At 33.9% G+C, this 24857-nt stretch overlaps 4 protein-coding genes across 4 annotated transcripts; all 4 read right to left on the bottom strand.

Annotated features, from left to right (window-relative positions):
* Positions 1-36: 36 nt before the first annotated feature.
* LOC122404218 (serine-rich adhesin for platelets-like) lies at positions 37-3641 on the bottom strand (the record flags this gene model as incomplete). The annotated part of the gene is made up of 3 exons (XM_043408147.1): positions 3328-3641; positions 2330-2556; positions 37-2072 (listed from the first exon to the last, which is right to left on the bottom strand). Coding segments are annotated over exons 1-3 (2577 nt in total), but the record flags the coding sequence as incomplete, so codon positions are not given.
* Positions 3642-8124: 4483 nt separating this feature from the next.
* Positions 8125-9712, bottom strand: LOC122404217 (UDP-galactopyranose mutase-like). The gene is made up of 3 exons (XM_043408146.1): positions 9436-9712; positions 8319-9215; positions 8125-8207 (listed from the first exon to the last, which is right to left on the bottom strand). The coding sequence occupies exons 1-3, from the start codon at positions 9710-9712 to the stop codon at positions 8125-8127; spliced, it is 1257 nt and encodes a 418-aa protein (XP_043264081.1).
* A 417-nt stretch (positions 9713-10129) lies between these two features.
* LOC122404216 (N-acetylmuramoyl-L-alanine amidase domain-containing protein SAOUHSC_02979-like) lies at positions 10130-11734 on the bottom strand. Its single transcript, XM_043408145.1, has one exon. It carries the CDS (start codon positions 11732-11734, stop codon positions 10130-10132), a length of 1605 nt encoding a protein of 534 aa, XP_043264080.1.
* Positions 11735-11923: 189 nt separating this feature from the next.
* Positions 11924-24634, bottom strand: LOC122404214 (serine-rich adhesin for platelets-like). Its single transcript, XM_043408144.1, has 8 exons — positions 24595-24634; positions 24172-24441; positions 23573-23701; positions 22479-23225; positions 21992-22372; positions 21663-21889; positions 20226-21195; positions 11924-19926 (listed from the first exon to the last, which is right to left on the bottom strand). The coding sequence occupies exons 1-8, from the start codon at positions 24632-24634 to the stop codon at positions 11924-11926; spliced, it is 10767 nt and encodes a 3588-aa protein (XP_043264079.1).
* Positions 24635-24857: the final 223 nt, after the last annotated feature.

Below are 24857 nucleotides of genomic sequence, written 5' to 3'. Positions count from 1 at the left end.
ATTTGCTCCAGCAGAACTTGTTTGACTTGAATCTACCGAGGATGAACTTGCAACACTATCTTCACTGGAATTTGAACTTGAAGCACTTGAACTCTCTGAGCTTGAATTTGAACTATTTGCTCCAGCAGAACTTGTTTGACTTGAATCTACCGAGGATGAACTTGTGACACTACCTTCACTGGAATTTGAACTTGAAGTACTTGAACCTTCTGAGCTTGAACTTGAAGCATTAGAAGTCGAACTTGAAGTATTTGCTTCACTAGAATTATAACTCGTGTTGCTTGATACATTTGAAGATGAAGTTGAACTACTAGCTGTAATTGATGAAGAACTGGCACTACTGCTTGATTGGCTACTATTAGCACTAGAATTTGGATTAACTGTTGAAGCACCAACACTTGGAGTTAAAGAATTGATAATTGTCGTTATTCCATTAAGTGCATTATTAACGAAATTATTAATATTATTTTGTATTTGACTAATAGTGTTCGAAAGACCATTTTCGATAGCTCCAAGACCTGGTAAATTATTTACAATCCCCGTCGCACTTTCAACAATATTATTGATCGCATTTTGCAATTGATTGAGCACTTGGTTAAGAATATCCGAAGCACCAGCAGGAAGATTACCAAATGAGTTTAGACTATTTTGGAGCGTGTTCTCAATCGTGGCTAAAGCTGTTGAACCAAGGCTTGTAAGATTACCCAAACTATTATTTACTTGGTCAAGAAGGCTGGAAACTCCCGTTAAATTCGCAACTTCTCCCAAAGATGCTCCAGTAAGATTATTTAATATTGGGCTTAAAACATTATTAACTGTAGTACCTACAAGTGGAATATTACTAATAGTTGGAGATAATTGACTCCAAGCAATTTGACCGACTCGATTAATCGCTGAATTAACTACTAAACCAGCCAAGTAGTTGACAAGATCATTTCCTTGAAGAGAGACAAGTGTGTCTAAATCAAAATTAACACCACCCAAGGCATTGGAAGTTGTCGTATTAAGTTGATTAACAATCCCACTTGTTACAGTACTTATTGCGCTAAGTACTGGGCTTAGTACTAGACTTGCCCCCGGAATACTTGAAAGTCCTGGAATTGTTGGATTTTCAAGAAAAGTAAGCATAGCAGCAGGGCTCATTGATGGGATAGCATTAAATGCCGCCGCAATTTGCCCTCCAACTAATGGAATTTGGCTAACATCTAAACCTGCATATTTTATTTCATTTAATAGAAAGGCTCCAGGATTAGCAGCTGCTTCCTGAATATTTCCAACAATATTGACGATTTGTTCAACACCATTAAGAGCTGCCGCGGCTGTAGTCATTCCTGGAATATTAAAAGTTCCAAGAGTGCTAAAAATATTTGCTAAACCACTAATTCCCACTGTCGAAATTGCTTGATTTACAAGATCTCCAAGTGTTGTGTTAAGAATCGCTGAACCACTTGTTGTAGCAGGCGCTGCTGCAGCTAGTGCCTGAGTAAACATTGGCACCATGGACGGATTAGTCGCTAGAATAGCTGTAAAAGAAGCGACAGCAGCACTCGAAGCACTAGCACTACTATTTCCCACAAGATTCATTTCCGAACTTTGAGAAACTGATGCAATACCACTATCAATTGCTGAACTTTCACTCAAAATTACTGATGAACTTGTTGAACTTTGAGAGACAGCTGCCGAATCAACGCTGTCTGCAGCATTAGAAGAACTTAATATAGAATTGCTGCCATTATCATTTGATGAGCTTGAATCTGCAAGCGATACGATATTGTTTGTAGGAGTTTGAATAACCGCTGTACTTGTCGTATTTTGGCTTTCATTAATTGAATTGCTACTATCTGACACATTTGAAGTTATTCCCTCAGTATCAGTTTCTACTGTGTTAGCCAGTGACTTATTAGAACTTTGGTCACTAGCTTGTTCATAAGCAACTTGATTTTGACTAGCAGCTACATCACTATTTGTCGATGAAGCTAGTGCTGAATAACTTGTTACCTCAGTAATACCACTAATTTGCTGACTACTGTCAACTGCTGTGTCCGCTTTTACATTTTGGTCAGTAATCGTTCCTGAAACGATAATTATAGCTAATGCTGAAGTAGCAAATAACCAACTTTTCCCTGATTTCCAAGTTCGAAAATGAGACTTGGAGGTAACCGTAGTCACTTCTGACCGTATTTTTATCATTTATTCTCTCCTTGCCGATACAAATTTTCTAGGCTATCATTGTACGTAATTTTCTCATTTTTTCTATCCTTCATTTATTTTTTTAGAAACTCCTTTCAAATTCTTTTCATGTGTCTATTCTTTTTTTCTTTCTTCTTACCCTTATTTTTTGCCCGCTTTCTTTTTTCTCTTTTTCTTCTATCCTCTGATTCAAAGCTAATTTTTTTAAAATCTATATATTCATAAATCATTTTATCTGCTAAGTCATTGTTTAATTCACTATTGAACTCCCTATCTTCTTGCCAATCTACATAATCATAGAGAAAGAGCGTTAAATATTGTAGCCAATCACAGACCGCATTTTCTTTTCCTCTACGAGATATTGTCCTAAAAATATCTCCAAGCGGAAAATAAAGTGACGGAATAATTGATTTATCAAAAGGTCCGAAAAAGTTTCCTTCTCTTTTTCTAGCACTAGAATCGTAAACAAATTTAGCATTTGTAAGAAAGATATTTATTTCTCCATCAAAAATTCCTTTTTTTATTATCCAATCCAAATATTGAGATATTTCTTTAACAAGCCACTTTGTATTGTTGGTTTAATCCATAGTTTTGGTTTAAACATCTTTTATTTTCCCCCTGAATATTTACATTTTTTTCAAATACTGCCTCATTAAATATTCTTCAACTGAGACTATATCAACTTTCTCAAAATCACTAAACAAAACCTCAGAAAGTTCTTCACCAATAGAGTCATATAATGGGGAGTCTATTTTTCCTAAAAATAGACTCTCTTCTTTAACTTTTACAACTTTTGATATTTCTATCAAGTCTTTTTTCCCACGTGCATAAAGGATATTTTTATTAAGCAGGTGAGAAAATTTGAATTTTTTTGGTTCAAAATCTCTTGAAAGATTGAAAACATCAAAAAATTTGCCATTTGTTTTCACAAAATAACTCATTAAATCCAGATACTCGCTTGAATCTATTGTTTTATTAATAATATTTTTATGTATTAAAGATATAGAAAGAAACGTCCTTTATCATCTATCAATTCATAAAGATAAAATTTTTCTTTCCTTCCAAGCTTTTTACCAACATAAAAATTCTCTTCATTATCTTTTGTATAAATTTCTTGAAACATTACCTATTTCTCACTTCTTTATTCTATTTGATTTACTATTTCTATATTTTCTAACTGCCGACATTCCCCAATGATGTATTTTTCTGTACATATCCCCTAGCAAAACGCCTCGTTCAATAGAATAGTCGATTGTTAGTTGGGTAGCCTTTTTATCTATTTCATCTTCATTAAAATCAGCTTTTTCTGTACTAAGTAAATCATAGTATTGCATAAGACCATACGATATATCATTTAAAATACTATAAACAGCATTTCTTCTCCCCCAGCGATGCATCTCAAAAAATCTCCTACCGCTATTTTCATATAATAATCTTTTTGCTCTCCCCATGGCTTTCCGAATGTAGAAGTCACATGATTTCCAGTTTTATCACTAACAAGATAAGAAGCCCCAGTAATAATAATTGTCAATTGCTCTGGAAATGAATTTCTTTCTTTTAGCCAATCAATATATTTTATAATCTCCTTCGCAACTAATCTATTAACGGACGGAAGAATATTTAGTTTAATTTCATAGTTCATAATTATTTATTTCCTCTATGTCCCCTTCCAGGCGTATGTTTTTTTGTTGCACGATTTGGATCTTTATTAGAATTACTTTTAAACTTACCATTCTGACGATTTTTATTGTTAACCTCTCTATTCATCTTGTCAATAGGGTTCAATACGTATCAATAAACTTGAAATTTATCACTTTTTAAATTAGCTAACGTCAATAAGCGTCAATACGTTTCATCTTAAACGTAGTTAAAAACGTAATTAAATATTTTTGTTAGGCAAGGTGCTGTATATCTAATATATACAGTATTTTTATTATATTAAAAAACTACTCATAATATGAGTAGTCCTAATTTATTCAAAAGATAAGCAAGGACAAAATCTAGTTAATTAACTTGAAACTTCATAAGCTCCTCCAGCAACAATTACTACAACGCAATCAAAAAATTAGTGTTTTTTCGAAACTAATGAAAATACGTACTGCATACCAAGGTTGTCTCTTTATAAAAATCGTTAACATTTGTTATTGACGAAATAGTCAGAAATTTATATAATAATCTCACAAAACAATGGAAGTTCTTTATGAAAAAATTCAAAACTAAGTTTATTACACTTGCACTTGCTTCGGCATTTATTGCAGTAGGTTACTCAACTGCAGCTTCTGCTGATTCAGTTAAATCTACAACCCCAAATTCAACTCCAACAATTTCACTTCGTTCAAATGTGGAATTTCAAGGGGGGGAGGTTCAAAGCAATTCACTTATATTAAACATTACGCTAATGGATATTTGGCATATGATAACTGGTTCAAAAGATATGTATATGTAGTTACAAGAAATCCTGCTGGTGCAGCTTTTTATGTTGTATCTAAAAACTTTGTTTATTCGGTATAAAATATATGACAAAAAAATTAACCAATATTTTACTTTTGATGATAGTAAAAAAGAATTCTCACTTCCCACGATTTCAAAAAAAACAAAATATAATTATAACAGTTTAAAAGACTTTACCCTTTATGCTTCTGGTTCTCCTAGTGATACTGTTGAGATTAAAGAACGACTTAAGTCAAAGAAAAATTATTTGAATTATTTATCTTTTCTTTCTTTATGGATTGAAATAAATTTTGAAGAAGATAAATCACAAAAAATTGTATTCTATAACACTCCTTATACAGCAAGTGAAAAAGAACGCAAAATTTTGTTGAATTAGCGATTGATATTATTGATAAATTAAATGAAATTAAAAGTAATAGTAACTAAACTAATAATGGATAGGTCTCTTTATATCAAGCTATATTTATTTGTGGCTAAAGGTACTGATTACTTTTTATATAAAATAAAACACGATCCTTTCTGGACGTGTTTTTATTTTTAAAGATAAATCGTTTTAAAGTCAAAAATTTATAAGATATCTGAAAAATTGGAGTTTTACGAAACAAGCGAAAATATCTTCCTACTTCTACTACTTCACTATCAAGATTATTTTCAATACAATTAGGAAAGTTTTTTTTACTTAAATTAGTACTTAGTCCCTCACCCCTTATATATGCCAGTTTGTCCATCTTTAAATTGTAGTCAAATCATTTCTTCATCTCGGCTTTTAAATGGACTCTATTTCTGAATTCATACAATGAGATCAAGTCACTTGCAAAATCATCGTCAATTAGATCTAGTTTTACTAATTTTTTACTTTATTTTCATATGGTGAACCCTTTTCTTTGGGCTTCTCCATCAACTGAGTAGAGATAGAGCGTTCCTTTAAGTTCGATTGTTGTAAAAATTGGATGTTCCATTATGTTTTTCCTGCTTTCTAAAAATAAAAAGCAAGCCTCCCCACCCATGGGTGAAAAACTTGCCCATTGGGTGGTCGTAAATGTATCATATTTTTATGTTACTCATCTTTCAGATTTAGAACGGTAAGTCATCTGGGTTGATCTCCATTGGAGTTCCACCAAATAACTCTTCAGCGGTTGTTTGATTTGATTCTTGAGTAGAGGCTGGACCATTTGAAGTTCCATTTCCTACTTGAGACCCTTTTGATTCTAAAAACTCAAAATTATTGACGAGAACTTCCATACTAAACCGTTTGACTCCTGAAGAGTCTTTATAGGATTAGTTCGTAATTCACCATCAATTCCAATTCTATTTACTTTTGAAGCATATTTCACAAGTGTTTCTGCTTTTTCTCCCCAAAGAATACATGGAATAAAGTCAGCTTCACAATTGCCATTTGCATTTTTAGACTTACGGTTTACCACAATCGAAAAATGAACATAGCTTTTATTAGAAGGCTTCTTTTTAAGTTCAAGGTCTTTTGACAAATGTCCGATTTGGTGTGTGTTATTCATAATATTGCCCTCCTAGGTTAAAATTGCGATAGTAAAAATCTACTACCCACAGGTAGTAAAACTTCGCTACCTGCGATTGGATGTTGTTGATTCTGACTTAATTCAGCCATAATGAGTAAATGAGTCACATGTCTAGTGTGAAATTAGAGCCTCATTCCTAAATAATTAGTGACACAATATTTGAAGTCACGCGCATTAAGTCTTTGACAATAATTTTGCGCAGCCCCTGGTGTTTCAAATTCAATAACGATGAGCGTAGTTGGGAAATTACCAACAACTGTTCTTAAAGGGTTATGAAGTTGGACGCATACAAAGTTCAGATCACACTAGAATCTTTCACTTTTGTCGCCTCTTGTACTACTGGAAGCTTTCGCTTTGCACATTCGTTGAAGAAATCCTTCAACTCAACATTCTAGATTCAAGTTGTTAAGACGCAAGCGCCACTTGCAAGCCACTTCTAAGGATGACACATCGCTCCCACACTGGGCATGACGCTATCTTAATCATTAATTGATTTAAGCATTTCTACATTAGACACTCTTAAGCCAAACTTTGAATCGTAAGTAGTCTCAGACATCAACTAATGCCTTTGTCCTCCTGACTTGAAAGAACCCCCTACTTATCTAAAAATTAATACCTTAATTTCGGTTCCTGGTTGCTGGAGTTAAAAAATGGCGTAACTTCATCTTCTATAGTTTCATAGGAAACCTGTATCACACGATACTCTCTTAAGAACACGCGTTCTCAATTGCTTTAACTAAAAAGTATAAATTGGAATTTATTTAATTAGAAATCGATATTAATAGAAAAACTCTATAAAAATAGTTTTATAAAATATTTGTAATAATAAATGAAAAATATTATTATAGAGAAAATAATATGAATTAATAAAAAATAACCAACAATATAAATTGTAGATGGGGCTGACCGAAGGTCAAATAAGTTTAATTTTGTATATGCTTAGATTATCTCACACAAAAAAAGGGACCTCATTTAATCCCTTTTTACTATTTTTTCATATTTATAAGTTAAACTTCCTATTATTGATAGGATTTTCTGGTAAATCTGTGCATTTTTAAATAAGTCTGATAAAAAATATCGTAAAGATTTATTTTATTAATATCAAAATTGTGGACTAACGTTTTCAACTAAATTTTTTAGAAAGCAATTTATCAGTCAACTTTTCTAAATATAACTGTTCATTCAAAAAACTTTTCTTTAATTATAGAAGGTTGCCACTCTTCATATTTTAAGTCGAGAGGACATACAACTACTGTAATTTATATGATTATACCTTATAGAAACAATATATAAATCATTACTTCACAAACCATATATTATTTCATAATAATAAATCATGGTCTTTTTTATAGTCTTAATAAGACAAACATACAGTATGAATACTCTGTATGCTCAGTTTATATTTTTTTCAGTGACACTTAACTGTTGGAGCAAGGTAACACTGTCAAATTCTTTCTCTTTAGTTTTCCTATTTATTCTTGGTAAATCTCAACTAAATTTCTAGATTCTTCATCTCATTCAGGTGAATTTAGAAAAGTATTAATGTCTTCCCCCCACCAGCAATCGATTTCTTCTAATAAATACTTAATAGAATTGGTTTATTACATTTTATCTCTCACTTTTTATTTTTCTATAATCGCTTTGATTATATATCAAACCAGGGATGAGCGAGGCGACAATAACAACCAGTTCAATTAATTCAGTAAGAACCCTTGGAATTTTTATACTGATGGTTAAAGTAAGAGAACTGAGGGAACTAAGAGGGACCAATGAGCACCATGGCCCAAATACATTATTTAACTTAAAATTCCCTTTCAATTCTAAGGAAAACATATAAATTTCTATAATTAATGAGACTTACTTAAAAAATAATTTAATCTGAAACCTCATAATGAAGTCTGGACAATTGATTTAACCAATACTCTAACTTTGAATACTTATTAGTAGATCATCTAAAAGATGCAACTTCTTTCTCAACCGCCTTTAAAGCCACTCCAAAGACCTGATCCATGTCGTAGTATTGATAGTTACCTAAGCGCCCTCCAAAAATAACATTTGGATATTTTTTAGTCTCTTCTTTATATTTTCTAAAAAGCTTAGAATTTTTTTCATCATTAACTGGATAGTAGGCTTCTTTTGTACGATCCCAATTTTGAGGATACTCTTTCGTTAAAATCGTATATCCCTCGTCAGCTTTTTTATCGAAATGTCTCCACTCCATCACACGAGTATAGGGCGTTTCTGCATCAGTATAATTGATAACCGCATTTCCTTGAATATTGTTAGATTTTACATTTTCTGTTTCGAAGCGTACAGAACGATACTCCAGTTCTCCAAAAGAATAATCAAAAAACTGATCAATCATTCCCGTATAAACAATTTTTGGAAATTCTTCTAAAAATACTTCTTTATCACTGAAAAAATCTACGCCTGTTTGAACATCGATAAGGTCAGAATCAAGCATTTTATCAAAGATTGCAGTATAACCATCAACTGGGACCCCTTGATAACGATGATTGAAGTAATTATTATCAAACGTATAGCGAACCGGAAGACGGCGGATGATGAATGAGGGGAGCTCAGTAGCTTTACGTCCCCACTGTTTCTCAGTATAACCTTTAATAAGTTTATGATAGATATCAGTCCCAATCAAACTAATTGCTTGTTCTTCTAGATTTTTAGGGATTCCTGAAATTCCTGCTTTTTCCTTCTGTTCCTCAATCTTAACAGCCGCTTCTTCTGGATTCTTTACCCCCCACATTTGATAAAAAGTGTTCATGTTAAAAGGAAGATTATAAAGTTCCCCTTTATAATTCGCAACAACTTGATTAATATAATTATTAAACTCTGTAAATTGATTGACGTAATCCCAAACCATTTTATTATCAGTGTGGAAAATGTGTGCACCATAATCATGGACATTGATTCCATGTTCCTTATGAGTATACATATTTCCACCAATATGAGAACGACGTTCAACAATTAATGATTTTTTACCATGTTTTGCAGCTTCATGGGCAAATATCGAACCATAAGGTCCTGCTCCAACAATAAGATAATCATAATTTTTTTATTAAATTTCATTTTTCAGTTCCTCATTTTTATATCTTATAACCCCTGGTATTCTCTATTCATATTTTGATCGATTTTTAAAAATAATGAATAACTACTATATTGAAAGAAATTACAAATAAAAGAATATAGAAAATTTATCCTTTTATTTACTTTATTTGTTTCAAAAACCACAACACGGAAATACGTAGTATTTCTTTTTTATCCTTGATAGATAGTTTCTTAAAGAATATTTCTAAACTTCTTTCGGGAATTTCATTATTTTCACCAATTAAATATTGAGGTGAAACATCAAAATAATTGGCTAATTCTACAAGTCTAGTAGCTGATGGCTCCCTTCCTAATTTATAATTATGAAGTGCATTTCTTGGGTAACCGAGTTCACGCTCTATTTGATTTATCGATGTATTTCTTAACCTGACTTGTTCTAGCAATCTATTGTAAAATAAATTATTTTTTCTCATGTTTTCACTTTCTTATAAAAACTTCATAATGATATTTTTATGAATTGCACATTCTTACCAAAATAGATATGTTTTTTTATTTTATTGTTAAATAATAAGAAACTATTTAGTATACATTTGTAATGTTTTAATTCATACTTGCACTACTTTAGAAACTAAATAAATAAATCATATTCAAAAATAGTCCCTACTATTTTGATATTTTTAAAGGATGCTTATTATACTATTCTTTTAAGTTAATATTTACTTTATTTTTAATAAAAAATTCCCATATTTAACCTTCCACAATATAAACAAATTTTTACTTTCTAAACTCATATTTATCCATTTTACAGAGAAATATATAATTTATACTTCTCTGTAAAATGGATATAAGTAAGTTAATTACATAACTTACTTATCCCATTTAATTAATAGCTATTTTGGTTGAATATAAGTAGCTAGTGCAGCGACACCAGCAGAAATATGACGTTCACTCACGATATTATTCCCTTTTACATTCATTTCAGAAACTAAAATAGAATTATCTGAATATACTTTTTCTACGAATGCCACATGACCATATATAATACTAGATCCTGCAACTCCTGGAGGAAAACTTACTGCATATCCTTCCGTTGGAACAGATGTAGTATAATAACCCTGAATTTTAGCATTGATTCCCCATTCTCCTCCATTTCCCATAAAGTTACCAATCTTACCACCAAGTTGGATTATACGATTGTAGACATATTGTGTACAATTTCCGAAGGCATAACTTTCAGAGCCAGGATATTGTTCCCCATTATATACGGGAAAATCTGATTTATCACCTCTTGAAGTCACAACTGGACTAGTAGGAATATTGTCACCCAGGACTTGAGTTGAGCTATCTACATTATCATAAGCATCCAATTTATACTCTTGAATAATTTCAATTAATTTTTGTGCATATGCTGGGTCAGTAGCAAAAATTCCTTGCAAGGCTTCAGCTGCTTCCCGATAATTTTTAGCATGTGATTTCCATGCACCAGCATAAATCTCAGAATTCCAAGTTGTTCCCTTAATCATCAAATTAATATAATCATCCAAAGCTTGATCATAATTACTATATATTCTGAAACTTTGTTCAATATAAAATGGAGTATTTCCTGAAAATTCTTCTGTTTTAAAAGAAATAGATTTTCCTAAGTAAGCACCAGTAATATTGAAAATATTAAAATATTGTTGACTCATATTGCTTTGACCAGAACCAGATTCTAAAATGGCCTGCGCCAAGATGATTGAAGCATACAGATTATTTTTACCAGCTAAAATTCTCACACGATCCGCAATACTTTTGATAAAAGCATCAGTACTAGTGACATCAATTTTTTCAATCGGCTTAGCAGCATCAATTTCTTTTAAAACCGGACCAGTATAAACAGACTTCTCCGAGTCAGCTGACGAACTTGGTATTTGTACAGATGTTGAAGTTTGATTATATGATGTCGTTCCTTGTGAATAATTAAAAGGAGCCGATGCGGAAGTAGATGGAGCTTGAGTTGTGGTTGAAGGAGTACTAGCAGAACTATTAGTTGATGGTGAACTAGAAGTACTTGGTTTCGATGATGAATCTGACGTACTTGGTTTCGATGATGAATCTGATGTACTTGGTTTCGATGATGAATCTGATGTACTTGGTTTCGATGATGAATCTGATGTACTTGGTTTCGATGATGAATCTGATGTACTTGGTTTCGATGATGAATCTGATGTACTTGGTTTCGATGATGAATCTGATGTACTTGGTTTCAATGATGAATCTGATGTACTTGGTTTCGATGATGAATCTGATGTACTTGGTTTCGATGATGAATCTGATGTACTTGGTTTCGATGATGAATCTGATGTACTTGGTTTCGATGATGAATCTGATGTACTTGGTTTCGATGATGAATCTGACGTACTTGGTTTCGATGAGTCTGAAGTTATCCCTGAAGTATCTCCACTACTACTAACAGTTACCTCGTCAGCATTACTTGCTACACCAAAAACTGTCATACCCAAAATCAAAGCCGTTCCTGCGATAAACTTTTCTTTTTTCAAATGTTTAACCTTTAGTTTTTGTAATATGCCTTAAATAAACTATTTAAATCCTGTTGAACCTCCAAAAAGAAGTTACATATTTTTTTATGTGGAACCTCTTTTTATTCAGTTCTAATTGGGGAAAATAGTTAAATCAGCAAACTTCTATTTATTTTCTTTGTTCTCTTTTCTTCTCTTTCCGAACAATGCTGCACCAATACCTCCAAAGAGTGTTGCAAGACCTATAGAGCTAGCAACTGACCCATCAGACGATCCTGTCTTAGGTAAGTACCCTGTTCCACCATTGTTTACAGAACTACTGTTTCCTGGCAAATTACTTGCATTACTATTTGTAGTAGAGACACTTGGTGGAGTGCTTGTGCTTAATGAGTTTGAATCACTCAACGATGTGCTTGTACTCAATGAATTCGAATCACTCATTGACGTAGACAAGCTTGATGAATCTGAAGTACTTAATGAGTTTGAAACAGACATTGAACCTGAATCACTCAATGATGTACTTGTGCTCAATGAGTTTGAATCACTGATTGATGTAGACAAGCTTGATGAATCTGAAGTACTTAATGAGTTTGAATCAGACATTGAACCTGAATCACTCAACGATGTGCTTGTACTCAATGAATTTGAATCACTGATTGATGCAGACATTGAACTTGAATCACTCAATGATGTGCTTGTGCTCAATGAGTTCGAATCACTCATTGACGTAGACAAGCTTGATGAGTCTGAGGTACTTAATGAGTTTGAATCACTCATTGATGCAGACATTGAACTTGAATCACTCAATGATGTACTTGTGCTCAATGAGTTCGAATCACTCATTGATGTAGACAAGCTTGATGAGTCTGAGGTACTTAATGAGTTTGAAACAGACATTGAACCTGAATCACTCAATGATGTGCTTGTGCTCAATGAGTTCGAATCACTCATTGATGTAGACAAGCTTGATGAGTCTGAGGTACTTAATGAGTTTGAAACAGACATTGAGCCTGAATCACTCAATGATGTGCTTGTGCTCAATGAGTTTGAATCACTGATTGACGCAGACATTGAACCTGAATCACTCAATGATGTGCTTGTGCTCAATGAGCTTGAATCACTGATTGATGCAGACATTGAACTTGAATCACTCAATGATGTGCTTGTGCTCAATGAGTTTGAATCACTGATTGACGTAGACATCGAACTTGAATCACTCAACGATGTGCTTGTACTCAAGGAGTTCGAATCACTGATTGATGTAGACAAGCTTGATGAGTCTGAGGTACTTAATGAGTTTGAAACAGACATTGAGCCTGAATCACTCAATGATGTGCTTGTACTCAATGAGCTTGAATCACTGATTGACGTAGACATCGAACTTGAATCACTCAATGATGTGCTTGTGCTCAATGAGTTTGAATCACTGATTGACGTAGACATCGAACTTGAATCACTCAACGATGTGCTTGTACTCAATGAGTTCGAATCACTGATTGATGTAGACAAGCTTGATGAGTCTGAGGTACTTAATGAGTTTGAATCACTGATTGATGTAGACAAGCTTGATGAGTCTGAGGTACTTAATGAGTTTGAAACAGACATTGAGCCTGAATCACTCAATGATGTGCTTGTGCTCAATGAGTTTGAATCACTGATTGATGTAGACATCGAACCCGAATCACTCAATGATGTGCTTGTGCTCAATGAGTTCGAATCACTGATTGACGCAGACATTGAACCTGAATCACTCAATGATGTACTTGTGCTCAATGAGTTTGAATCACTGATTGACGTAGACATCGAACTTGAATCACTCAACGATGTGCTTGTACTCAAGGAGTTTGAATCACTGATTGATGTAGACAAGCTTGATGAGTCTGAGGTACTTAATGAGTTTGAATCACTGATTGATGTAGACATTGAACCTGAATCACTCAATGATGTACTTGTGCTCAATGAGTTTGAATCACTGATTGACGTAGACATCGAACTTGAATCACTCAACGATGTGCTTGTGCTCAATGAGTTTGAATCACTGATTGATGTAGACATCGAACCCGAATCACTCAACGATGTGCTTGTACTCAATGAGTTCGAATCACTGATTGATGTAGACAAGCTTGATGAGTCTGAGGTACTTAATGAGTTTGAATCACTGATTGATGTAGACATCGAACCCGAATCACTCAATGATGTGCTTGTGCTCAATGAGTTCGAATCACTGATTGACGCAGACATTGAACCTGAATCACTCAATGATGTACTTGTGCTCAATGAGTTTGAATCACTGATTGACGTAGACATCGAACTTGAATCACTCAACGATGTGCTTGTGCTCAATGAGTTTGAATCACTGATTGATGTAGACATTGAACCTGAATCACTCAATGATGTACTTGTGCTCAATGAGTTTGAATCACTGATTGACGTAGACATCGAACTTGAATCACTCAACGATGTGCTTGTGCTCAATGAGTTTGAATCACTGATTGACGTAGACATCGAACTTGAATCACTCAACGATGTGCTTGTACTCAATGAGTTCGAATCACTGATTGATGTAGACAAGCTTGATGAGTCTGAGGTACTTAATGAGTTTGAAACAGACATTGAGCCTGAATCACTCAACGATGTGCTTGTGCTCAATGAGTTTGAATCACTGATTGACGCAGACATTGAACCTGAATCACTCAATGATGTACTTGTGCTCAATGAGTTTGAATCACTGATTGATGTAGACAAACTTGATGAGTCTGAAATGCTTGTTGAGGTTGAGGTACTTGTTGAAACAGACATTGAACCTGAATCGCTCAATGATGTGCTTGTACTCAATGAGTTCGAATCACTGATTGATGCAGACAAACTTGATGAGTCTGAAATGCTTGTTGAGGTTGAGGTACTTGTTGAAACAGACATTGAACCTGAATCGCTCAACGATGTGCTTGTACTCAATGAATTTGAATCACTGATTGATGCAGACATTGAACTTGAACCGCTCAATGATGTGCTTGTACTCAATGAGTTTGAATCAGACACTGAGCCTGAATCACTCAACGATGTGCTTGTGCTCAATGAGTTTGAATCACTGATTGATGCAGACATTGAACTTGAACCGCTCAATGATGTGCTTGTACTCAATGAGTTTGAATCACTGATTGATGTAGACAAACTTGATGAGTCTGAAATGCTTGTTGAGGTTGAGGTACTTGTTGAAACAGACATTGAACCTGAATCACTCAACGATGTGCTTGTACTCAATGAGTTTGAATCACTGATTGACGTAGACATTGAACCTGAATCGCTCAACGATGTGCTTGTACTCAATGAGTTTGAATCACTGATTGATGCAGACATTGAACTTGAACCGCTCAATGATGTGCTTGTACTCAATGAGTTCGAATCACTGATTGATGTAGACAAACTTGATGAGTCTGAAATGCTTGTTGAGGTTGAGGTACTTGTTGAAACAGACACTGACCCTGAATCACTCAACGATGTGCTTGTACTCAATGAGTTCGAATCACTGATTGATGTAGACAAGCTTGATGAGTCTGAAGTACTTAATGAGTTTGAATCAGACACTGACCCTGAATCACTCAACGATGTGCTTGTACTCAATGAGTTTGAATCACTGATTGATGCAGACAAACTTGATGAGTCTGAAATGCTTGTTGAGGTTGAGGTACTTGTTGAAACAGACACTGAACCTGAATCGCTCAACGATGTGCTTGTACTCAATGAGTTTGAATCACTGATTGATGTAGACATCGAACTTGAATCACTCAACGATGTGCTTGTACTCAATGAGTTTGAATCACTGATTGACGTAGACATTGAACCTGAATCGCTCAACGATGTGCTTGTACTCAATGAGTTTGAATCACTGATTGATGCAGACATTGAACTTGAACCGCTCAATGATGTGCTTGTACTCAATGAGTTCGAATCACTGATTGATGTAGACAAACTTGATGAGTCTGAAATGCTTGTTGAGGTTGAGGTACTTGTTGAAACAGACATTGAACCTGAATCGCTCAACGATGTGCTTGTACTCAATGAGTTCGAATCACTGATTGATGTAGACAAGCTTGATGAGTCTGAATTACTTAATGAGTTTGAATCAGACACTGACCCTGAATCACTCAACGATGTGCTTGTACTCAATGAGTTCGAATCACTGATTGATGTAGACAAACTTGATGAGTCTGAAATGCTTGTTGAGGTTGAGGTACTTGTTGAAACAGACATTGAACCTGAATCGCTCAACGATGTGCTTGTACTCAATGAATTTGAATCACTGATTGATGCAGACAATGAACTTGAACCGCTCAATGATGTGCTTGTACTCAATGAGTTTGAATCACTGATTGATGCAGACATTGAACTTGAACCGCTCAATGATGTGCTTGTACTCAATGAGTTCGAATCACTGATTGATGTAGACAAACTTGATGAGTCTGAAGTACTTAATGAGTTTGAATCAGACACTGAAACTGAATCACTCAAGGATGTGCTTGTACTCAATGAGTTCGAATCACTGATTGATGTAGACAAGCTTGATGAGTCTGAAGTACTTAATGAGTTTGAATCAGACACTGAACCTGAATCACTCAATGATGTGCTTGTGCTCAATGAGTTTGAGTCACTGATTGACGTAGACAATGAATCGGAAGTACTTAATGAGTTTGAGTCACTGATTGATGTAGACAAGCTTGATGAGTCTGAAGTACTTAATGAGTTTGAATCAGACACTGAACCTGAATCACTCAATGATGTGCTTGTGCTCAATGAGTTTGAGTCACTGATTGACGTAGACAATGAATCGGAAGTACTTAATGAGTTTGAGTCACTGATTGACGTAGACAATGAATCTGAAGTACTTAATGAGTTTGAGTCACTGATTGACGTAGACAATGAATCTGAAGTACTTAATGAGTTTGAATCACTGATTGACGTAGACATTGAATCGGAAGTACTTAATGAGTTTGAATCACTGATTGACGTAGACATTGAATCGGAATCACTGATTGAGTTTGAATCACTGATTGACGTAGACAATGAATCGGAAGTACTTAATGAGTTTGAATCACTGATTGACGTAGACAATGAATCGGAATCACTGATTGAGTTTGAATCACTGATTGACGTAGACAATGAATCGGAAGTACTTAATGAGTTTGAGTCACTGATTGACGTAGACAATGAATCGGAAGTACTTAATGAGTTTGAATCACTGATTGACGTAGACATTGAATCGGAATCACTGATTGAGTTTGAATCACTGATTGACGTAGACAATGAATCGGAATCACTGATTGAGTTTGAATCACTAATGCTATTACTCAATGAATCGGAATCACTAATGGAATTTGATAATGAACTTGAATCACTGATGCTTTCACTCATTGAGTCTGAATCACTGATTGAAATTGATAATGAGTTTGAATCACTAATGCTATTACTCAATGAATCGGAATCACTAATGGAATTTGATAATGAACTTGAATCACTGATGCTTTCACTCATTGAGTCTGAATCACTGATTGAAATTGATAATGAGTTTGAATCACTAATGCTATTACTCAATGAATCGGAATCACTAATGGAATTTGATAATGAACTTGAATCACTGATGCTTTCACTCATTGAGTCTGAATCACTGATTGAAATTGATAATGAGTTTGAATCACTAATGCTATTACTCAATGAATCGGAATCACTAATGGAATTTGATAATGAACTTGAATCACTGATACTTTCACTCATTGAGTCTGAATCACTAATTGAAGTTGAACCACTAATGGAATCTGATAGTGAGCTTGAATCACTAATGCTAGTGCTCATTGAATCGGAATCACTGATTGAATCTGATAATGAACTACTTGATGAGATAGAAGTGCTTATTGATTGGCTAATACTTTCTGATGTTGTATTACTATTTAAAGAGTCACTTATTGATACACTCGTACTCAGTGAAGTTGAAGTACTTATTGATGAACTTGTTGATGTAGAAGTACTCGTTGACATAGAAGTACTTCCCTCAGGACTATAAACGTAAATTGATACATTTGTTGTTGATGTTGTATCTGCGACTACAGTAGTTGTAGGTTGGTTTGTATTTGATGGAAGCATATCAGATCCGGGCTGAATGTATACATATCCAGTTGGTACATTGGTTTGAGTATAAAGATTGCTGCTCCAATCAATCGTGTTTCCTACATTAGCTGGGACATTAGTTGTACCTGCCATTTCGCTTCCAACATTTCCTGAGTCAGTTGCAACTGCTAATCCAGTTTGAGCATCTACATATGTATATGAAATATTAGGGTTTGATTGACCATAAACATAGATATTATATGTGTAAGTTTCGCCCGTCATAGGAACATTGGCGTAGTTCGCTTGCCCGTACTGATCTCCGTTATCTATAGAACTTGTTGGGTCACCTCCAGGTTGCCCGTTAGTTCCTGTAGGTGCACCTGAATAAATCTGATTATCAGTACTTCCTCCTAAAGCCCACATATAACCTGAAGGCATATTGTCAACCGCATAAGTTGTGTTAACTAGACTAATGTTTTGACCGATATAATTTGAGTCATCACTTAACGGAACACTCGTAGTGCCTACAGTATCACCATTTTGATTGACATAATTAATTTTTATATCTCCAACAGGTAGAGCATTAGTTTGCAGCTCTCGTGTGCTAGTATTAATAATACTAGATGTTGCAGTACCACCAGTAACCGAAGTTGTTCCGTTTTGAACAGTTAAATTACCAAATGTACCTGTTGCATCAGGTGTTGCTGGGCTAGCATTGGTTCCTTGCCATGTGTTAATACTGGAATTATTCATCGTAAATTTCCCAGCCCCACTTACGAGTGGCCCTGTACTTGGAGTACCTGTAGCAGTATCAACAGCCATATGCAATGATTTAGGAGAAATAAAGGTAACACTTGAACCAGCACTATTTGTCTGTATAACTGCTCCATTAGCCCACTGATTGATGTCTAACGTTGTAGCAGCATTAAAGAGTACGCTTTGAGTCCCTTGTACTCTAATAGCCCCTGGTTGAGTTGATTTAGGTATCGAGAGGTTAAAATTTTGTCCAAAAGTATATTTTGCTGTGGCTGCAGCACCCTGTTGTCCATTAATAAAGTACTGGAAACCTGTTTGCGACCATTGAACATTATCCCCCGTTGTAATTCCATTAACATAATAATATGCGGCCGGATAGTTAGCAGCCTGCCCATTATAAGTATTAGCAGTATTAGAAGAGCCATCTCCCATTGTAATAGTATTCCCGTAACCTACACTGCTAGATGACGCAACAGTTTCAAAGTAGAACTCCGAAAATCGGACATCATTTGAAGTACGATTTAGAACCACACTCGAATTATTCGCAAAATTAATACTACCTACCGAACGCGTTACCTCATTCGAAATATTAAATGTATTTGTACCAGAGAAAACTAATTTAGAACCAACTCCATACATTAAATGGATAGGATTATTTCCATTTGAAGTGCTCTTTGTCAGTGTCAGATTGTTTACATTTGCTGTTAACTGAGTGGCACCAGAAGGACTAATAAGTGAGTAGCCGTTCCCATCGTTTGCAGCAAAGCCTTGTTGTGCTACCATATTACTCAAAGTAAAAGTGGTTGAAGTTGTAATATTTGCCCAGTCAAAACTTTGTGTTCCAAGATCTACCGTATTGTTATTTCCTTGTACAATAACACTTGCACCATTTGCCCGGTTAGTCATAGCTGTCCCACCGGAAGTAGGATAAGTAACATTAGCAGTAATATCAATATAGGTAATATTGGCATTTGCCCAAGCACTTTGTAATTGTGCATATGTTGTTACATTTGCATATGTACCATTTGTAATCGCCGTAGATTTATAAGTTGCGTCATTTAGAACTTGATCTGGAGTTGCAACAGTAACTGATGTGGGTGATGAAGGGGTAGTATTAAGCCCTGTCTCAAAATCTCCTCTATTAATATCCGGATCAGTTGCGACTTTATTTATTGTACTCCCCGCAGTGGTTGCGAGCGCCTTTGCCGCCGGAATCGTCGCCCCTGAAGTATTTGCTGATACTGACTCAGTTTGAGTAGCTACCGCAACTCCTGCCACTGCTCCACCACCTAAAACACTAACAGTGGAAAGTGCTGCATACATCCAACGTTTCTTACTCTTATACATCCGGTAACGTAATTTTGGCTCCGAGAATATTAGAGATTTATTTTTATTTTTTAAATTCATTCTTATTTTCCTATTTATAAATATATTTTTTATTCTTGTCAATAAATTATTCTAATTTTCAGGGGCCTCTTTTATTAACTGATTCAAAAAGCAACATAAAGAAAGGTGCCCAAACTTTTACATCTCCAATAAAAGTAACATTTGTAATTTCCATTATTTTGCCCCCTTAAAAGAAATATAACTTCGGTTCACCCTGTCTACTGGCCATCAACTCCGAAAATAATTGATTCTGCTTTAATTACTGCATCTCGTGTGAATCCACCATTTCTCAAAATATTAGCCATATTTCTAGCATTTGACTTAAACAGTTGTAGTTGATTATCACTCATTTTATCGAGCTTTTCTTTTATTTCATAAGGGTCACTTATCGTAAATCCAAGATGATGTGAATCAATAAAATGAGCAATGGCTGCTTCTTCCCAAACAATTACCGGCATCCCCAGACTAAGATATAATGAAACTTTATGAGGACTATTAAACCTTGTATACCCTTGATAGTCCCCACCTCCTGGAAGATTATCATCCCACGCAATACCAAAAGAATCTCCTGAAATATTTTTTAGTAAATCTTGAGAGCTAAACGAACCATGATATATTACATTGACACCAAATATTTCCTTTGTTTTACGCCCAAAAGCATGTAGTTCTGGCATATTCATTGGCCAGTTTTCTATAAAAATCGATTTATCTAAATTACCAGCAATAGTTACTTTTTTCTCAATTTCACTATTAATTGGCAAAGTATCCGTATGGAGATAGTCAAAAAGTTCTTTACAAATTATTTTTGTTTGCACACCATATTCTCTAAGCGCATCATTCATCTTTGCCCCATGACCTATAACCACATCTGCATTGTTTAAAAAGATGTTTTCATTTGGGAAAAAACCCCTTAACCACTCTGAATCATGCATAAGCACAATTACCTTAGCTCCAATAGTTTTAAGCTTATCCATAAATGTTTCTTCAAATCTAACTCCCAATAGCGTAGGGAATTGATAAAGAATAACATCTCCATTTTCAATTTCAGATAATACCCCATTTAGTAATGCGTCCAGAATTCCATCCGACATTATTCGTGTATCTTGCATTCGGATACTAATTTTTTCATATCCTAACTGCTGTGCTATTTTCGTAATATCACTTTTGGGTTTAGTAACTGCATCCCTAGATTCGGCCTGTATAATATTAACTACCCATCTTTGCATTATTTCTCCTCTTTATCAGATTACTTTAATCATATTTGATGTCTTATTCTTATAAAATTTTATAAATAAAAGATAACAGAATAACCAAAGTCATCATAATGGCTATAAGGATAATAATAAATTTACCGTAGCCTTTTTCTTCTGCATCATTTATGACCATATCACTTTCCTCTTGAAACATTTGTTCTATCTCATCATCCAATTGACTATTTTTTTGAAATGAGGAGTAGATAAATGGTCTATTGACTTATTAATACTTGAAGAAGAATTTACTAGATCCTGTGCTTTCTTAGCTTTCATATTCTTTTTTTCTTTCTCTTATAACTTTGACTTTTGAAACAGGTACTCCTTTTTAATTAATGACTGCTTCGTTTCTAAAGACACTTCAACTTCTTGAATATAGTCAATTTTATTTGTAAGAATTGCTAATAAATTACCTTTAACTTCTCCATTTTCATCAAAGGAGATTCATTTAGACGAAGAATATTATGAGAATTAGTTTTAGATAGTGCAGTTAATTCTAGGCCTAAGAAAGAAATTCTCACCTGATCTATTGAAGTGATTATTTTTGCTACTTGCTCAGAGATAAAAGAATCTAGAGATTTGAAACCTTCTTTTACTTCTCCCGTGTGTTGATCATTCAAACTGACGTACTCCAATCTCCCTTCATAAAAGAAATAACTAATTACTGGGATTTTTTTGTCATTATAAAAATGAATTTCTTGAGGAAGATTATTAAAATAAAAAATTTCACTAAAAATCTTACCATCAATGGCATATTCTTCAATATAGTCCTTCTCTCCATTTTCATGAAGGTATTGTATATTTTTAACAAGTCGTCTTGTATTTTGAAATAATTCCATTATTCCAATCTCTTGACCTTCATGAATGATTGAAATAGAGTAATCTTCATTCATAAAAATTTCAGAAAAACTTGGAACTGGCGCTCTGTTAAAAAATAGGGACTGTGATAAGTCATAACTTCTTCTGGTTAAGTAATCAAAAAGATTGATTCCTTCGATTTTTAAATCTTCTATAGACTTTGAAAATTCTGGACTAGGCAAAACACTTATTAATTTTTCAGCTTCACAATGTAATCTTTCAGCGATTCCTTCCCATTCGGGATTTCCTCTCCTAATAAGTGTGACTAATTCATAATTCATCTAATACCTGCTTCCATTTGTTTCCGATAACAGAATCTTGATATTTCTCTACAGATTCAATCGTATCTCGTTTTAATTCCACATAATTGCCTTTGATCATTTGATAAATCCCTTGCTTTAGCTGAGCAATATTAAAGCTCTCATCCCCTCTCTTAAAATCTTTTAAGTAGCCATTTACTCCATCTGTTATAAGTTCAAGCGCTCCAAAACGAGCTTTAAACGTTATAATAGGAAGTCCAGCATTCAAAGCTTCAATATAAGTCAATCCAAATCCTTCTGAATATGAAGCGGATATGAAGGCGTCATATTGTTTATAAATGTCTTCTAAATTATTAGAGTGTCCTTTAAGATGAATATAGTCGTTAGCTTCAAGCTCATTAATAACATTTTGGAGTTTCGCTTCTTCTACGCCTTGACCATATATATCAAAAATTATTTCAGGGTACTCTCCATGAATCTCAGAAAATGCACGAATTGCTAAATCAATATGCTTTTCACTTGCTAACCTGGAAGCAGTCATAAATTTTAAAGGTCTTTCTGTATTTGATGAATCACTCGATGACTTTCTTTTGTCTCGAATTCCCCCAACAGGAATAGTAACAAATTTGTCTTCCATCCCTGGGAAATCTTTTATGAAATCTTCTCTTTGTAAATCAGTTGATACAATTATTTTATCTGCTTGATCAATATGAGTTAAAAGATACTCATAATAATTATTCCATAAAGGATCTTTTGCCACAGCCCTATCTCCTAAGTGATCCGCATGAATTACTTCTAAAATATTTTGATTTAAAAATTGATGATTAAAAAGGGCTACTTCCGGCTCTTCTCCTCGATCTAAAATAAAAGTATTTTTATCCAGGAAAATTTTAGAGAGACATTCAAAAAAATAACGCTGAAATAAAATCTCATTTCTAAAAAATAAATGCTCCCCTTCAAAATCATAGATATGGATATTTTCTAATATTCTTCCCCTTCGAGGATGCTTAAATTCATTGAACATTATTTTTCGCTCTCCGGTTAAAAATCAAAAATTTCAATTTTATAACGAGAAACTAATAAAAATTCATTATTCTTTGGATTCGGAGACTTTTCAATGTGCTCTTTAATCAATAATCCTGAAGAGGTCACCGTCTGAACAATGCGGTGAGTATTAGAAAAATCCTTAATAATTTGATCTTGACGCTCTGCTTTTCTTATTAATCCTGACCTAGCTACCTCTGGTCCAAAGGTGAAAAACTCCCAAATATCAATTACTTTTTCCGAAGATATTTCCCAATGCTCCATAGCTTCTTTTAGTTCTTTAACTAATTCTGTAAAAATATATTTATAAGGAATACCTAAATTATCAAAAAGTTGTGCTCTATAAAATTGAGCATGCTCAACTCCTGAATTACCAATTCCCATAGCTTTATTTATAAAAAAATTCATACTTCATTTTCTCCTAATTATTTTGGGGTATATTCTCTTTATATCTGATCAATTTTTTCCTTCCTCTGCAACATTTGCAGTATTATATTGCTATATTTTCTAACTTCTCTAAAACGTTTTAGAGAAGTTTCATCACTATCATCCTTTACACTAATGGAATTAATGATTTTTACATTCGGGCAAAATTTTCTCAAAATATCTGATAAATTTTGGTAGAAATCAGGAATACTTGCAATATATTCTCCGTATGAAATAATAACCATTTTTTTTTGATTTCTGATAATTTCTAAAAGTTCTAAAATCAAATATATAAAGGTTTCTTCCTTCTCATTAATCAAGAGACATAGCTCACTTGATTTATGTCTAGGAGTTAAAATAGTAGTCACTTTATCAAGTGGACTAATCATGACTTCTATCTCTTCTTTCTCGCTTAAGGATGATAATATTCTAAAAAAATTTCCCTCATAATTTTTGGATAATTCTACAGTTTCCCACTCCTCTATTTCAGAAATAGTCATAAAACTAAATACTATTAACTCGTGTTGGTGATTGATTAAATTAACTGTATAGCTAACTGCTTCTGCTGGATACGTAAATACTAGACTTAGACCATCAAAATACTCTATACCAATTTTCTGATTTGACTTATCATAAAATTCTATTATTGTCTGGACATTGTTCTTATTATTTTTTTCAATATATAATTCAATTTTATAAGTACTATTGGCCAATAATAGTGGTAAAGTAGGAGAAATTCGGTCATTCGAATAATTACCTGCAGAATTCCATGTCTTAATCCTTGCTCCTACAGGCATCATTGGTGAGGAAAACTTTACATTTTCTTTTGCTATTATTATCTCCGATCCATATGAATAGGTACCCGAATAACTATTTCCCCATTTTATTATTGAAATTTGTTTCAAAATTTTTCCTTCATTCCAATCATAGTGAATACTTTATAAGTGATAATCAATTCTTCTTAGAAATTTATCCCATAAGATATTCCGATATTGTTTAATAAACCATGTATTAATCTCT

This window comes from Colletes gigas, unplaced genomic scaffold (assembly GCF_013123115.1).
Source record: "Colletes gigas isolate AHSC1104 unplaced genomic scaffold, ASM1312311v1 Colletes_gigas_Sc00124, whole genome shotgun sequence".
Classification (NCBI taxonomy): Eukaryota; Metazoa; Arthropoda; class Insecta; order Hymenoptera; family Colletidae; genus Colletes; species Colletes gigas.
Note: the sequence above shows the minus strand (reverse complement) of the source record. Positions and strands in the feature narration are given on the sequence as shown.

Coding starts and splice junctions, on each gene's coding strand:
- LOC122404214 (XM_043408144.1), bottom strand. CDS start 24,634: ATGCCTGTAGGAGCAAGGATTAAGACATGGAATTCTGCAG. Junction 22,373..22,478: donor GATTTATCAAATGATCAAAG/GCAATTATGTGG, acceptor ATTATGAATTAG/TCACACTTATTAGGAGAGGA. Junction 21,890..21,991: donor TGAAGAATATGCCATTGATG/GTAAGATTTTTA, acceptor TCTTTTATGAAG/GGAGATTGGAGTACGTCAGT.
- LOC122404217 (XM_043408146.1), bottom strand. CDS start 9,712: ATGAGAAAAAATAATTTATTTTACAATAGATTGCTAGAACAAGTCAGG. Junction 9,216..9,435: donor GGATAAAAAAGAAATACTAC/GTATTTCCGTGT, acceptor TTGTTGGAGCAG/GACCTTATGGTTCGATATTT. Junction 8,208..8,318: donor GTATCCTCAAAATTGGGATC/GTACAAAAGAAG, acceptor GAGGGCGCTTAG/GTAACTATCAATACTACGAC.
- LOC122404216 (XM_043408145.1), bottom strand. CDS start 11,734: ATGACAGTTTTTGGTGTAGCAAGTAATGCTGACGAGGTAACTGTTAGT.